General features: G+C 36.3%; 1 protein-coding gene and 1 pseudogene across 2 annotated transcripts; one reads left to right on the top strand and one right to left on the bottom strand.

The window, feature by feature from the left end:
- The first annotated feature begins 444 nt into the window (after positions 1-444).
- On the top strand, positions 445-2,252 carry LOC126689603 (protein PLASTID MOVEMENT IMPAIRED 2-like; annotated as a pseudogene).
- Positions 447-7,899, bottom strand: LOC126732350 (uncharacterized). 2 transcript variants are annotated; one of them, XM_050435133.1, is made up of 5 exons: positions 7,542-7,899; positions 5,941-6,692; positions 3,678-3,983; positions 2,363-3,074; positions 447-2,274 (listed from the first exon to the last, which is right to left on the bottom strand). In XM_050435133.1, exons 1-4 carry the CDS (start codon positions 7,827-7,829, stop codon positions 3,047-3,049), a joined length of 1,374 nt encoding a protein of 457 aa, XP_050291090.1. In that variant the 5' UTR covers positions 7,830-7,899; the 3' UTR covers positions 447-2,274; positions 2,363-3,046. The 2 variants fall into 2 exon arrangements, with proteins under 2 accessions (XP_050291090.1, XP_050291089.1); XM_050435132.1 differs by lacking the exons at positions 447-2,274; positions 2,363-3,074 and having other exon boundaries at positions 3,483-3,983.
- Between the last annotated feature and the right edge of the window lie 7,440 nt (positions 7,900-15,339).

Genomic DNA, 15,339 nt, shown 5'->3' with positions numbered 1-15,339 from the left:
TAGCATCTTTAGAAGAACTCCAGTTGGTATCGGTGCTATGTCAGCCAATCATCAGGACTCAATCCCTTTTGCTGTTTTATCTTTCTGCTCCTTCTTGGGATTGCCTAATGAAACATAAAACATTTCCTCTCTAACAGAACACAACGTCCATCTTACAAACAAGACTACCTCAATATATTCAAAAACATTCTCAGGTAATTATTTGTGCACATGTTGTCAAGACTCCTACTGTGTCTCTTAGCATTCTTGAATAACTATTCTTCAATCATTTGAAGACCATGAAACTGCTTGCATTTTATTGTAAAATATAAATCTTTACTATAGTTTCTTTAGCCAGAAGTGTACTCAGATTTTGGTTCTTAAAAAATTGGCTTCAGTTTTGAGCTAAAGAATTATTGATTAAGCAAGTACATATATACTTTCTTGGTTTTAGAACAGGCTCAAATGGATAGAGCAAAGTTGGATAATAGAAGAACTTGGTCACTTAAAACAGCCGTATATTTGTATGGAGATAGGCTCTTGAAGGTAGTCCTTCACTCAAGAAACCCCGGATGGATTTCTCAGTTATTTTTCAAAAACCGTCAAAACCTCATCATACCATTTACATTTAATTCTATACAATATCATCCATTTGCATTTTCTAATGAAACTTTTTCTTCTGAATTCTTAAATAAGTCATCTTCAAGAGCAAAAATGTTGAGAGTTATCAGTATGAAGAAGTCATGAGAGAGTTGGAATTTGTGAAACATGAATTGAGTAAGCTTAAGCTTCACAAGGCTTATGTTTGGGAAGAGAAATCGAGGATGGAGAAGGAAGTTAAAGCCTCAAGTTCAAAAATGTTGTCTTATTTGAACTCTGTTAAAGCCCTTAGAAAATAGATTGAGGGTGCCAATGAAGAAGAAGTGCTTGTTGAGTTGGCACGGATTGAGGCTTCAAAAGAGTTTGGAAAGATAAAGCTCAAAGAGTGAAGGAAACCACTAAATTCTCAGCTTCAAGGGAGAAAACCAAGCAGAAGATGAAGGATATTTGAAGAGACTCACCGATCAAAGAGCTTGAAGCGAAATTGACTGCCACTATGTCTGATGTTCATGTGTTGCAATTTGCAAAATGAGCTAAAGCTTAGGGAAAGAAATGGAAGCAAAGGTTCAAAGAAATGATAGCTTGAGCCGTAGTAGTTTTGAAAAGGTAAAGAATTGGGAACTTCATTACTTCACCTTCATTGCAGTCAATTACAGCAGAACTGGAAGCAGCAAAAAAAGAGTTGTCTGGTCAGAGAAAAAGGTTTTCAGTTCTTGTCCTCTATGGACATTATAAGAAATAAACTAAAGCGTGTCACAAAAGAGACAGTTTGGTTGAAGAAAATAGAAGTGAATCCTGATTTAACCGTTCAAAATCACAATTCAAAGCTGCTCAGAGCCAAGTCCAAGTTGGAAGCTGTATCTGCAGCTAAGGAAAAGGCAAAATCAATTTAGTCAATCTATTCCTAACTCTTGATCAGCTTAAGACAGAAGAGACGCTGCAAAGAAAGAAAAGTAGTTTTCGTGCATGTGTGTGTGTGGCTAAAGAAAAAAAAGGAGCTTAATACAGCAAAAACTGCAACCATTAAGGCAAACATTGAAAAGACTGAGTTTGAGATAAAATTAACCGAGGAAAGATTAGAGGCAGCCATGCAAGAACTTGAGGTAATTAAATCATCAGAAGCTTTAGCTCTTTAGTATCTGAGAACTCTTATTGAGAAGACCATGACAGCATAGTTCCAAGATTAGCATTTCAAAGTTTGAATGAGTATCTAACTGGGCATGCAGTTCGGGCTGAAGGAACTGCTGATAAAAAGGTTGCTACTGCACATGTATGGATTGAAGCTCTAAAGGCCAGTGAGAAAGAAATATTGATGAAGATAGAATTAGCTCAGAGAGAGATCAGAGAGGTAAGGGTGGAGGAAGAATGTGAGGCCTACAAAACAAAGAGATCACTTTCAGCAAAAGTGTACAGTTGAGGGAGAATTACAAAACTGGAGACAGAAACGCAAGAAGAATGCAGAAGCTGAAAACTTGCAACTAGAATTACATAGAAAATCTATGAAAGGTAATGGCAATTTTACTCCATCCAGGCGAGCCAAGTTTCAGAATTCTGCCTCACCAGGCTCACAACATCTTAATTCTTTCACTATATAGAAGAAAAATAAGGTAATGCCTAATCTAGCTAAGCTCTTTAGTGGAAAAAGAAATGACAATGATCTGAAAGCTGCCTGAAGTTTGGTGGAGCTATCTGCACCTGTTTTCACAAAATCACTAGGCAAGTGAGTCCAATGAATCAAAAAAATAATAATAAATAAATATATAAAAAGAAAACTGTGACATACTTCAAGAAATTGGAGTTGGTAGTTGAAGTGATGACTTCATAGGGAAGTGCCCTTCTTTAACATTTCATACTTTCACTTTGCTTACTTCAAAGAAATGACATTCTTGCTTGAGTGTGAGGGATCCATGTGTAATAACCATGGGCTAGTTTTTCTAGCTATAATTTATGTCAATGTGGTTGATCATTTTGAGGCAAGAAGAAAACTCTTGCGGCTACTCATATTGATAAAAATTCCCTGCCAATTGTGGTTTCTTGAATACTCTGGCTTGTTTATGTTAGTACATGCAGCTTCAGTTTTTGTGTAGACATTGGACATGTAGCAGTGCAGTTTTGCTCCAACATGGTCTTGCCGACTCTATCAAAAGTCAAACATCCCTACTGGACCTTATTTTGGGTCAAAATATTATCCAAGTGCTTCATAGGTAAGAGATTAGTCAAGAAAAAAAGAGGAGAAAATGGAAGTGAAAGAACCTTGTTACTCACCAACAGGCTTTCCTTGCTGAGGAGAGCAATTTGATTTCTAAATCTTCTTATTGACAACTTAAAGATGCAAAGAAGAATATAGAAGTGTGATGAGGATGGCTTGATTTGCCACTGAAGTTCATGCAGAATAGCCAGTGATCATGAAAAAAATTTACAAATAGTTTATTCTGTGGTGAAAACTTTTCAGCGAAATATTTTGGCGTTAACTAAGTTCCATGGTGAATAAGATCCTGCAATATATCCAGATTGCTGATAAAAACTCAGAGTTAATGACTTTGAAACACAGTAACTATTGTGAGTTTCTGAATAGTGTACTAACAATGAAAATTTCAAAATTGTAAAGAAAACTGCTAATATCTTCCTATGTTGATTTCATAATCAATAAAACATGCTAGAACAAGATAAAACTTAGAGATGTGTGTCAGCATGTGCACAAGTATCTCAAGTGCATCTAGATTTCAATAAGATGAACAACATTAATTTTACAACAAGGCTATAAGAAGAGTTAACAAGTGCACCAAAGTAATTTATAACCTACTCGTGTCCAAAACCATATTACAAGTTATTAACCAAAAGATATTATGAATAAACATTGTTTTGGATATGAACTTAAAAGGAACATAAAAAGCATTTGACAATTGTGGATAAAGTGTGCCTATGAAGCTTTTTCATTGTGTAAGTTCATTTTTCATAGATTGGAGAACACTGGCTAATGTTAAAGAAGAGATGACTTCACATTATTATCATCCAACCCTTCATAATCAATGTCGATTTAGTCTGAAAGAGAATTATCTGCCTCTATATTTTGCATTTCAGATTCTATTAATGCATACATTCTTGCATGTTCACGGTCTCTTGGGTATGTGCAGTAGAGGAAGGAGTAGATGAAGCAACAAATTGCAGCTGGAATGCCAATTGCTGTGTAGAGTGCCTTGGCAAGTGATGCAGCATTCTGTCTATCTGTTTCAATCTCTGCAGAGGTTGATGACCCTTTCGGAATCGGTTTATAACCATAAACGTTCTGAGCCAAAATCCCAACTACAGTGGGAGCAAATGACGATAGTATGGTCTCAAATGATCGATCCAAAGCATAGATGCTCGTACGGGACTTCTCAGGGACTATTTCTGCAAATATTGGACTGTCCGCACATTTTACATTCAAAGAAAACTAGAAAAATAGAGAATATGAGATATAATTCAATTTGTTCAAGTTAAATTTGCCTGAGTTTGGCCTGCATTACTTCATATTTAATATGACCAAATGCTTTCAGATATAAAAGTAGTACTCATTTATGCTGGAGACCAATAAGATTTACTATTGGAAATATTACACAAAGTAATAAAGGAAGAAAAATTTTAACACAAAAGACGAATAGAAAATAGATAACTTTGAGGCACAAAATTGTTATCCTTAAACAATATTTTCCCTTACAATGGAGTTGTTATAGGGTTATCACAAACTTGTTCCCAGGATACAACCAAGTTGTTGGGTTCTACAAATAGCAATTCTAGAGAACACCTGCAGGATTTCTTGTATTTCTTAGAAACTAAGTTTTTGGGAGAGAAAAGAAGTAGTAGTTATCAAGTGAACATAAGCCACTATTTATACCCATAAGGTTATATTTCATCAAAAGGCACGTATGGAAAGTTAAAACGTTTCATAAAACCGTTCACAAGGCTTGAAACATTTTCAAACGTTCAAAACAATTACCAAAAAATTCTATAGAAAATTCAGTTTTTACGAGTCTCGACCGATCAAGAGTAATCAAGAATCGATTGAAGGCTGTTTTCGATCAATCGAATAGGAATCGAATAGCGATTGAGTAAGGTAGAAGCTCCAGGATCATTTTCCCCATTACTTTGATCGATCTAGCAGAAGTTTCGAATAATCAAACATACTGAATTTCGAATTTTCACTTAGAAATTTTCAAAACTTGAATTTTATACTTTATCAACTTTATGAAACAATATTCTTCAAACTTAAACATTATTATTACAACCTATCCATGTATATACCTATATATACAACATTTACATCTATTTTAAATGCCTTCTCTGAAGTTATAATATTTCATCAAAAGGCACGTATGGAAAGTTAAAACGTTTTATAAAACTGTTCACAAGGCTTGAAACCTTTTCAAGCGTTCAAAACAGTTACCAAAAAATTCTGCAGAAAATTCATTTTTTACAAATCTCGACCGATCGAGAGGAATCGAGAATTGATCGAACGCCCTTTTTGATCGATCGAATAGGAATCAAATAGCAATCCAGTAAGGTAGAAGCTCCAGGATCATTTTCCCCATTATTTCGGTCAATCTAGCAAAAGCTTCGACTGATCAAACATATTGAATTTCAAATTTTCACTTAGAAAATTCCAGAACTTGAATTTTTTACTTTATCAGCTTTATGAAAACTTTATCAGCTTTATGAAACAATATTCTCCAAACTCAAACATCTTTATTACAATCTAACCATGTATATACCTATATATACAACATTTACGTCTATTTTAAATGCCTTCTCTGAAGTTATAATATAATTCAAGATGATTTTGATCACAACTAGTCAAAAATACTTGGCTAGCCAAAGAAGATAGTGAAGAATATGCTTAGAGCTGACGCATAATTAAGCTCCCAAAATATTGTTTGCAAATTTGGTTTTAACACAAGGGACTATCAGATCCCCCAAAAAAGGTGGGGGGTAACCAAACTACCTATCCAAAAATTATATTCCTCAAAAGTTTTTCAAGACTAAAACATTGTTGCTCTAAAATCTGGCTTCAGTATTGTCCAATTATGGAGGGAAAACCTGACTTAATTGGTCATACAACAACCAAATGCATCAACAGTTCCTACACAGAGCAACTTGGTCCACAGTTATGTTTGAGGCCATTTATCTTAATAAACACTAACACCAATAATATCGGGTATCAGGTGATTAAGATTCCCTAGGGTGGTGTTACTATACTGTGGATGCATCATGCATAACATAACCCATCCCTATCTCATGTGCACTTGTATGCTGTGAAAATTGAGCACAAAGGTTTTTGGTTCTCAAAATTAGGAAAGAAAAATATATTTGATCCAGTATACATACTTGTTAGTTGCTGCAGCATCCCAGGATGCAAAAAATCCCAGAATGAACAAGGCCAGTCCATGCATAAATGCAGTGGATGGATCATCGGGCAATACTAGCAGCAAAAATGCAGCTGTAGGAACAAGCGAAGCTGAGCTTATTTGTGACAGAATAATTCTTCCTGAATTGGGTAAGCATTTTGCAAGGTTATCCCCCATCCATCCACCAAATACACATCCAAATGAACCACCAATAATTAGTATGGTCCAAAGGACTGCCGTTTTTTCATGGGAGAAACCTATAAGCTCCAACCACATAGGGGCAAATGAAAAGGCTGATCCAGGGATTGAACCAGAGACACCTTGTGCGACAATTATCTGGAAAGATGGGATTCTTATTACCGATTTTGCTTCCTGAATCAGCTCTTTAACATTTGACCAAAAAGGTTTATGAATAACTTGATTTCTAGCACCACAATCACTCTTAGAAAAGCGTGGATCATTCGCAAAGAGGCGGACCAATATCCCAACTATGACACTTATAAATGCTACCATATGGAAAGCAATTCTCCAGCCAGCCACGCCCATTACTGATTTTGAGGCTATAAGTACTGAACAGAACCCACCAAAGATGGAGCCAAGGTTTCCTGTTAGTTGTAACAATCCAAAAGCCAAACCACGATTGCTAGCTTCAGTTGAGTCAGCAACAAGAGACTGAATGGCAGGTATGACAATGGCAAGTCCAATTCCATTTAAACCTCTTGAGACTGCAACCTAATTAGCCAAATAATCCTACCATATGTTACATTATGCAGCTGAATTAGAAAGGCCTAATTTTCCTACCAAAGCAATAAATGCCATAAAAAAAATTCTTGCCCACAAGTCTATCCGACATACATAATCTTAAGTTGTTTAAGATTCAACTTGTCGAAGCTTCAACCATCAAAGCATGCAACTCCTCCATTAAAACTTCAACATTCCAAGTTTCTTATGTTTTTCCTTAACTCAATTAAACTTCACTTGGATACACCCAAATGCACTAAATTTTGTTAAAATGCCATAGTTTTCAATTTCCTCATCAGGTTTCAAATATCATAAATCTCATTTTTTCTTAAAAATGGTAATATTATTTGGTGCCCAAATTCCTTTCTTTTTTTTGGTTAACTAGTTATTTGTGTTGTTTACAATTGCCTTCGACTTTCTTTCTTTCTTTTCTCTCTTTTTTTTTTTTTTCTTTTTTTGTGGAAAGTAGGTAGATAGTGGGGGTAGGAGAGGTCGGAGGTGAGATTCAAAACACAAACACGTAACACCACAAAAGATACCGGTATGCTATCACGTTGAAGCACACACAATTGCCTATATGTTGATAAGCAACAATATGTACTAACACCAAGTTAAACATCAAGAACCCATATTGCCAATTTCCAAGACCATCGAACTCAACATGCTAGATAGGTATAGATCAACACTCCCCCCAAAACACACACACACAACACACAAAATGCACCATATTATATACTATAGAAGTCTAAAAATATCAACAAACAATCAGAAATCTGCCCATGCGATCAAATCTACAATGATAAACACAAGCAAGAGGAAACTGTGACATGTAGTAGATACCTGGAAAAAGGTGGAAGAGATGGCAACAAGGAAAGTAGCTGCGGCCCAGAGGAAAGCACCAAGAGCAATGACATGGGCACGGTTGTGATTGCTAGCTAAGTAAGCAGCAAGTGGGTAACACAAAGACTGCACTATGGATCGGAAAAAAGTGAGTGAGCCCAAACCAGTTGGGTCAGTGTGGAGAGCTGCTCCTACTTCCTTGTACACCCCAGGCAGCAACTTCTCATCAGCTCTCTCCATTATGCTCGCTAGATTTACCAAGAGTAATGTCACAGTCTCTGACTTCATCTTCTTGTTCGATCAAAGCAAGTACTGTCCTCTGGCTTTGCTATATTTTTGGAAGGAGTTTGTGATAGTTTGACTTTTGGTGGAGGCTCCGAGATTTAAATAGCAAGTTGGGAACGTGGATTCGTGGAATGGACAAATTTACAAATATTTTATTCAGAAAAAAAAATAAATAAATAAAAAGACAAATTTTTGGCATTTTGTTTAATTGTCAAATTTTTATTGGTCTTATTTGGGCCAACTATAGGACGTCAATTTTTTTATTTTTTTTTTATTTTACCTATTACTTATGAAATTTTATATAAGAAATTAAAAAATAGCCAAAAAGTTAATCAATTTTTCTTTTTTTTTATAAAAAATTTAAAAAAAATTTATTAACGCATGCGGTGAAAGCATACGTTAGTAAAACCCTACTAACAATCTTCACAAGTGTCAATTTTTTGTGTCTAAACTTTCTTCTTGAAGACCAACATGTGTGGAAGACCTGCTAGTTATCAGTTAGAGAAATTTTATCTCCATAATATTTTTACAACAAATCTTAAGTATCAGGTTGTTATGTATTGTTTTTTTGTGAATAAATAAGTAATTTCAGTGGTATTATTTTTTTGTGACAGTATTGTGAAAATATTGTAATTTAGTAATTTCTCTACTTTGGCTTAATATGTCTATCATACAATCAAAGGCTTGAAATGTGGATCTTGTAGTAGAATGCTGTCTCTTTGTCTCTTATTCTCCATATGGAGAAATTATACAGTCCTCTAGTGGATCATGTCACTTGTCTACCATTCCACTAAAAGACTCCCACTTGTTTAAAATTGCTAAATTAATAATTAGTTTTTGTTTAAAAAAATTTCTAACTCACCAATTTTAAACAAGTGTGAGGCTTTTAATAGAATGGTAGACCACATCACTAGTTTACCATGAAAACCTTATAATTTCTCCTCCATGTGGTTGTGTCCAAATAAATTCAAAAAAAAAAAAAAAATTTGTGAGAAACAAATAAATTCAACAATTAATTCAACAATTAATTGAACTCAAAAAGTCAAAATTACAAATGTCTACTGCACATATATCACATTAATTTGCGGACTGCATAGATGGTCCATTGGGCATTGGCACCTTTCTAGGGAGGATGGGCTCAGGTCGTGATAGGAAATTTTGAGAGAGTTTCAATCTATGGTATCCGTTTCTAATAATATCTCTTTATCATTAGACTAAGATACCAATCAGTTTTTGGTGTAGGCAGAGATTGAACCCCTCGTGATAGGAAATTTTATATATATATGAAAAACAATGAAGAAAGATTTACCAAAATGTTTGATACTTGAATCTCAAAAAAAAAAAAAAATGTTTGATACTTACTTCACTTGAGTCATTAAATCTTGGTATGTACAAATGAGTAAGGGACCTTAGGAATCAGGATTTTATCTAAGAGGCCAAAACATTAAGCAAAAAATTTTGACCCCTTATGAATAAAAAAAACAAATTAAAGGTTAAAACTAAATTATTACATGAAAAATAAAATTAGTATTTATTCAATATTAATAAATAAAAAGCACAAAATAATTAGTAATTGTAATAACCTGCATATCTTTATTTGAGATTATTATATATTTTTTATATAGATACATAAATGATGGGCCATAAGTACCTTTTGTTAGTAATTGCAACCCACTACCCCACTAAGCCCACATCTCTGATGCGTTAAATATAGAGTAGAGGAAGAAATAAATTAGGGTTTTCATGGTAAGAGACGTCTTATCACTAAGAATGCTATAAGGTGTACTTTTTTCTTAGAGTTTAGAACAAATACAATTAAAGAGGCAAACAATTTTCCAGGTATGATTTTCCATTTGTTTGAAACAAAGAATTAAAGGATTAGAATTTTATCGTAGAAATGTTAATGATGTGTAGATTGTTTAAAAGGGATTTTCCTAAAATATGACTTACACTTTTATGTTAGATTGCCCACTGCTCACTACGTGTATTCTTGAACAGACCCATGGAATTACAAGTTCTAATCCATGAATATGGCTCACGTTTTCTTTCGGATGGATATATATATATATATATATATATTAAATCCTAGAATTGGCCACCGTGTATATCCATGAACAAGTCATGGATCAAATCATTAGTCATGAGGCTTTCACATTTTCTTTGGGATATAATTAAATCCTAAGTTTGCCCATAGTGTGTATTCCGGAACAAAGTCATGGTTTTAGAGCCTAATTCATGTTTAATGTTTTACTTTTTGTTTAGGACATGTATTAAATCCTAAAGTATTGGTTGCTGCCTTTGAGTTTTGATAAATTCAAAGAAACATATTTTTGGGTAGAGATGCCTTGCATCAGTGTTATCATTTAGTTCAAGAAAGTATTTTCCTAGTGAGTTAGTTTGTATAATTTGATAAGTTTTATATTTTGTGGGGGATTTAAGAGAGTTTTGAGACTATTTGGAGGGTGTTTTGGCTAGATTTTCAGAGTGATTCAAGTGCTGTAAGTAATTATGCATAATATGCACAATTTTGTTCATTAGGTTTCTAAAAGTCAAAAGTTTTCAAAAGTTATGTTTTTAAGCATACATTTTCTAAAGTTTATCAAAAGCATATTTACATCATTGAAGGAGAAATTTCAACTTTTAAATAATGTTTTAAAGAGAAACTTATAATTATAAATAACATTTTGAACATTTGAATCTCATTTAAAAGATGATTTCTAAACTAAACTATTTTCAGAAAATAACTAAGTTTCAATGTTAGCTTTCTAAAAAGATTCTTGTTCTATAAATTGTTTAAAACCAAGTGATTTCAAAGTCACATTCCTGCCCCAAAAGGGGTGACCTAGTGGGGTGAGATCCCGCGTGCATGCATAAGGTCCCTCGTTTGAGTCGTGGTGGGTACCATGTGGGGGGTGGGTTCCTAGCATTTATTGCGCCTCATCCGTTGGCTCTCTTGGGGTGCTAGGGTGAGTTCTGTAGCACCCTAGTCACAATAGCTATATGTAAGTTCAAAAACGTGTACAAAGTACCTTTGAACGTTTAGACCCCCAAAATACAACTTAACCAACTCAAGCAATATGTCAAACAACTAGTGTGCGGAAACTTAACACATGCTATAATATGAAATTGGTTAAACAACTATCTAAGCCATATCAAAATAAAACCACAGCAGATAAAATAAAGGCAAAGATAGAGAGGAATGAAGATGCAAACACAAAGATAACACCCGATGTGTTATCGAAGAGGAAACCGAAGACCTCGGCGAAAAACCTCTCCGCCGCCCTCCAAGCGGTAATCAATCCACTAAAAAATACAGTTGGGATACAAGGACAGCAATAGACCCTCCAAGCGTAATCTACCCAGTGCACCTAAGCCCTCCAAGCTTCTTGCTCCAACGAGGTTGCGCCGAACCTTTTTCTTTTCTAGCTTCCCGGATTCCGCTACTAGACCGTAGCATCAACCAATGAAGATTGGCTCCTTCCTAACTGCTTCCCAGAACTCCAAACAACTGTCTCACAGAGAAGATAATGGTGAGAACCAGGTTTGGTATAATGCCTCTCAAGGATTTGACAATGGAGAGGAAGAGAGTAAGGGAATTTGAAGAGACTCTAAGGTATAGATTGTGGGTGAAGCAATCTGGTTTTTCTTTAGGGTTTCTCTCTCAAAATTCTCTCTGGAAGCTATCTTTCAATCGTGGGTTAAAGGGGTATTTATACTGTAGTGGGAGAGGAATGTGAAACGTCAGGTTTTAGCAAAACAGGGGTGGCTCGCGGCTTGACCTCGCGGCTTGACCAAGTCGCGAGATCCAATCGCGAGTTAACCGTATGGCCAGTTGTCCTGTTTTGTCCTGTAGTGCTCCAGCTAGCATGACTGTTCATCTTCCAGCATGCTTGGCACGTGTGCAGCTTCTGGCGGCTTGCAGCCGCGAGTCCACCAGCGAGTCCCAGCCGCGAGTCTCTGTTTTCTTGCACACTCTTGAGCAAACTTCACTCTATCTCACTCACTACCCTTACAACAAACCCACCTAAATACAGGGTTACTAAATGCTGAATTACAAGCAAATTTGGCACGAAATAAAGCCAATTAGATGGTTGAATAAATTCAACCTTACAATCTTCCCCTTTGGCTATTCCGTGACAAAACCCTAAAACAGACTCTAGACTTAACATGTGAGTTGGGAACAGTTGAACAAAACTCACTCACACCTAACTCTAGAAGCTGTGAAGCACTTGAATCATATGAACATAATACTCCTGAAACACAACAATACACCATGATCATTGTAAGCAGAAAATTATAAATGCATATGAAACAGGCAATATGTGATCAAGCAAAGATGGAGTTAATAAACAAACCATGGCTTGATCAATCAAGTGAACACCACAAGGTAGTGATCACAGTGCTCATTCACACTTGGAATGAACACAAGGACATACAAGTTAACAAGCACAAGGCAAGACACTTGTATGTTCAACACTCAACCAATGCATAGCACACAAGGCATATGCATCTAGGAACAATCCTACAAGGGCACAAGAGTGACAGTACATAAACCAAAATGCAGAACATTTAGATTAAAGTACTGATTTCAACATAGCATAAAGGCTGCACTAAGCAAGGTACATACCATAAAGCCTACAAACTATGCATAAAACATTAACCCTAAAAGCTTACGAAAGCACATGGGTACAAAACAATAACATCCTGAATAACATCATCAAAATATATTAAAGTTTAAACCAAGAGTATATGAAATGAGTTAGAAACAGCTATACACCAAAACACAGTGTATCAAAACCATAAAAACACTAAAAGTACCCAACAAACATAAGCCTAAAACCATAAGTTTAGAAGATAAGACTAAAAACAAAAGTATGACAAAAGTATGTGTGTACTCCCCTATCACTATGCACACTTCCCTTTGAACTTTTCTCCCCCTTACTGAATGCTCTCCCCCTTTTTGTCACGAATAGCTAAAGACTCTCATCCAACTTTCGTTGAATCTCATCTAACTGATTCTCCATAGTCTCGAGGCGCATTTGGACATGGTTGTTTGTGGAGTAGAGAAGTGCCACAAGCTCATCAACGCGTTTCTGAATATGCTCAAGTACACTGCCGACTCTGTCAGTATGAGGAGCAGTTTGTGCTTGCGGAATACCAGCCGGTGAAGCTTCAGGAACAGCACGTGATGCAGATGTGGTATGTGCAGGTGTCTCTGAGTCAGGGGCAGATGGAGTAACCGGAGAGATGTGAGCACTTCTTAGTGATTTAGAGGAGTGACTTCTACTCGCTTGAAGAGTGAACAAGGAAATGGGACGTTGACGAGTCAACATTTTACCATCTGCAGGAGGAATAATGCCTGCACGAAGAATGAGCTTCATGACGAGACTGCAAAATGGAATAATTCCTCGAGCTGCAGATCGACACGCGGTCTTCCTCAAGGTGTAGTAGATGTGAGCACATATATCAATGGGGGCTCCTGTAATGAGGTCACACAGAAATAGAGCTCTCCCAAGATTGATGAATGTAGTGTTGGACAGTGGGTAGAGATTGGTGAACATGATCAACTTCAGTGTGGTCAGCTCAGGTGCAAACTTTGCGGTGCTGATGGATGTTCCTGCACTGGATACTTCATGATCGTGTCCTAGGATTTGTAAAATTTCTCCAACTTCTGGATTTCGTTCATCATAAGGAGTTAAATTCACATTCTGAGGTCTGGTGATGCTGAGAAGATCTGCGATGGAGTCTGGGGTAACACTAAACTCTGTTCCTCTGACCCAGAAAATGAGTTGAGGTCCAAGATCTGTTGCATTGGAGAAGCATTCTTTGACCAGCTCATCCATTGGATCATCAAAGTTCCCGAACAAGTTTGCCCAATCTCGATTCTCAAAGATTCGAGGGATGAAAGTGGACCCTAAAGTGTTGAACTCTACCACCCGTTCCACTATAGTGGTTGACTTGTCAAACACATTTGAGTAGGCGTGTGAGTTAAGCGGAAGTCTGAACCTATCCTCATTTGGATCTTGAGATGCCTGAGATGATAGACGAGTCCTTTTAGCAACTGGTGTTGCTGGTTCGTCAGCAACAATGTCTTTACCCCTGGAAGATCGACGAGACATCTGCAAGAGAACAGACCAACAGAAAAGAACCAACCAACAATACCCCACAAGATGATTGTCAACAAGATTCAGTGTAAACAATATTTCAATATATAAACACAAACTGAAGATAGTGCAGACCCAACCAAAACTACCAACAATACACAGAAGCACAAACTAATATGTGCATCAAAATTGGTGATAGTGCACCAAGACATAGATAGACAGCACAACTGACAAAACTGTCATTGAGATAGGTTAACATGACCATGATATGCAATTAGATACATCATTTGAACATTTAGAGCAGATAACATAATTCACTCCATCAGAGACATGAACAAGGGGAAAATATTTCAACATGAAGAAACCAAACATCCACACTGGAGCACGTGGTTGAGAGACATACATTATGATATCATAACAACTCAGTGACCAAAACCAAACACCAACAACAATACTCAAACAAGTGTAATGAATAAGTCAAATAGACACCAAACCCATTTCAGAAAAGATTCTCAGATTCAATAATAGGCAAAAATCAGAACAATGAAAAACACATTGTGACTGCTCAGCATGAAAACAGGTGAGAACAATAACAAACACGACACTCCATACCCATTACACAAAGAGATAAGTATAACAAATACAATACCAGTCCAAACAGTAACAGAAATATGCAGGAAAAAGAAAATGAGATTGAGAAAGCAAAACCCATACCTTTTCTTGATGATTTGGATAAGAAATGAAGCACCAATGAGGTTCGAAAAATGGATTCACGAAGTGTTTGGAAGGAAAAACAGTTTAAAGAGAAGATGAACAGTTACAAAAGTTCGAGGGAAAACTGAAAGAGGTTTAAAAACTGCTCCTGTTTCTGCAAAACACGCGATTTTCACGACTTGATTAAGTCGCCACACAGTCGCCAGATCAACCCGCCAAAGCACTCAAGAACAAAATTTTGAAAAAATTTTCTAAGTGTTTTTCGCGACTGGAAGGTCTACCCGCGAGTGAGTCGCGAGCTGAGCCGCGAAAATCTCTGAGTGAACCTCGCGACTGGACCTTCCACTCGCGAACAAGTCGCCAAAAATGACCAGCGAAGATGCGACTGAGGCTCGCGACTTGACATACCCGCGACTAAGCCGCCAAAACAGGGCAAAACTGTATTTTTGAAATTTTCAGATTTTTCAAACAAAAAACTTTCCAAAAACACCTAAAACACTCAAAAATCTTTTTGTGTTTGAATTAACAAAGATTGAGCATGTGGAAACACATTTTATCAAGTACAATCACACAAATGAATATGACATTTATTGAACATAAACTTGTGTGTTGTGTGTGGATATCAACAATGAGAAAGTCCTTTGTCTAATGTGAAGTTTCAATGATCAATTCAACCAAGGCATACACAATTAGCA

Source organism: Quercus robur, chromosome 6, assembly GCF_932294415.1.
Source record: "Quercus robur chromosome 6, dhQueRobu3.1, whole genome shotgun sequence".
In the NCBI taxonomy this organism is placed as follows: Eukaryota; Viridiplantae; Streptophyta; class Magnoliopsida; order Fagales; family Fagaceae; genus Quercus; species Quercus robur.
This window is presented reverse-complemented; position numbering and strand designations above follow the sequence as displayed.

Bases quoted from the DNA above. Each gene is read 5' to 3' on its own strand.
- LOC126732350 (XM_050435132.1), bottom strand. From the start codon at position 7,829: ATGAAGTCAGAGACTGTGACATTACTCTTGGTAAATCTAGCGAGCATA. The intron at 6,693-7,541 runs GTATCTACTACA...TTGGCTAATTAG, and splicing joins TCTCTTCCACCTTTTTCCAG to GTTGCAGTCTCAAGAGGTTT. The intron at 3,984-5,940 runs GTATGTATACTG...ATGTGCGGACAG, and splicing joins GATGCTGCAGCAACTAACAA to TCCAATATTTGCAGAAATAG.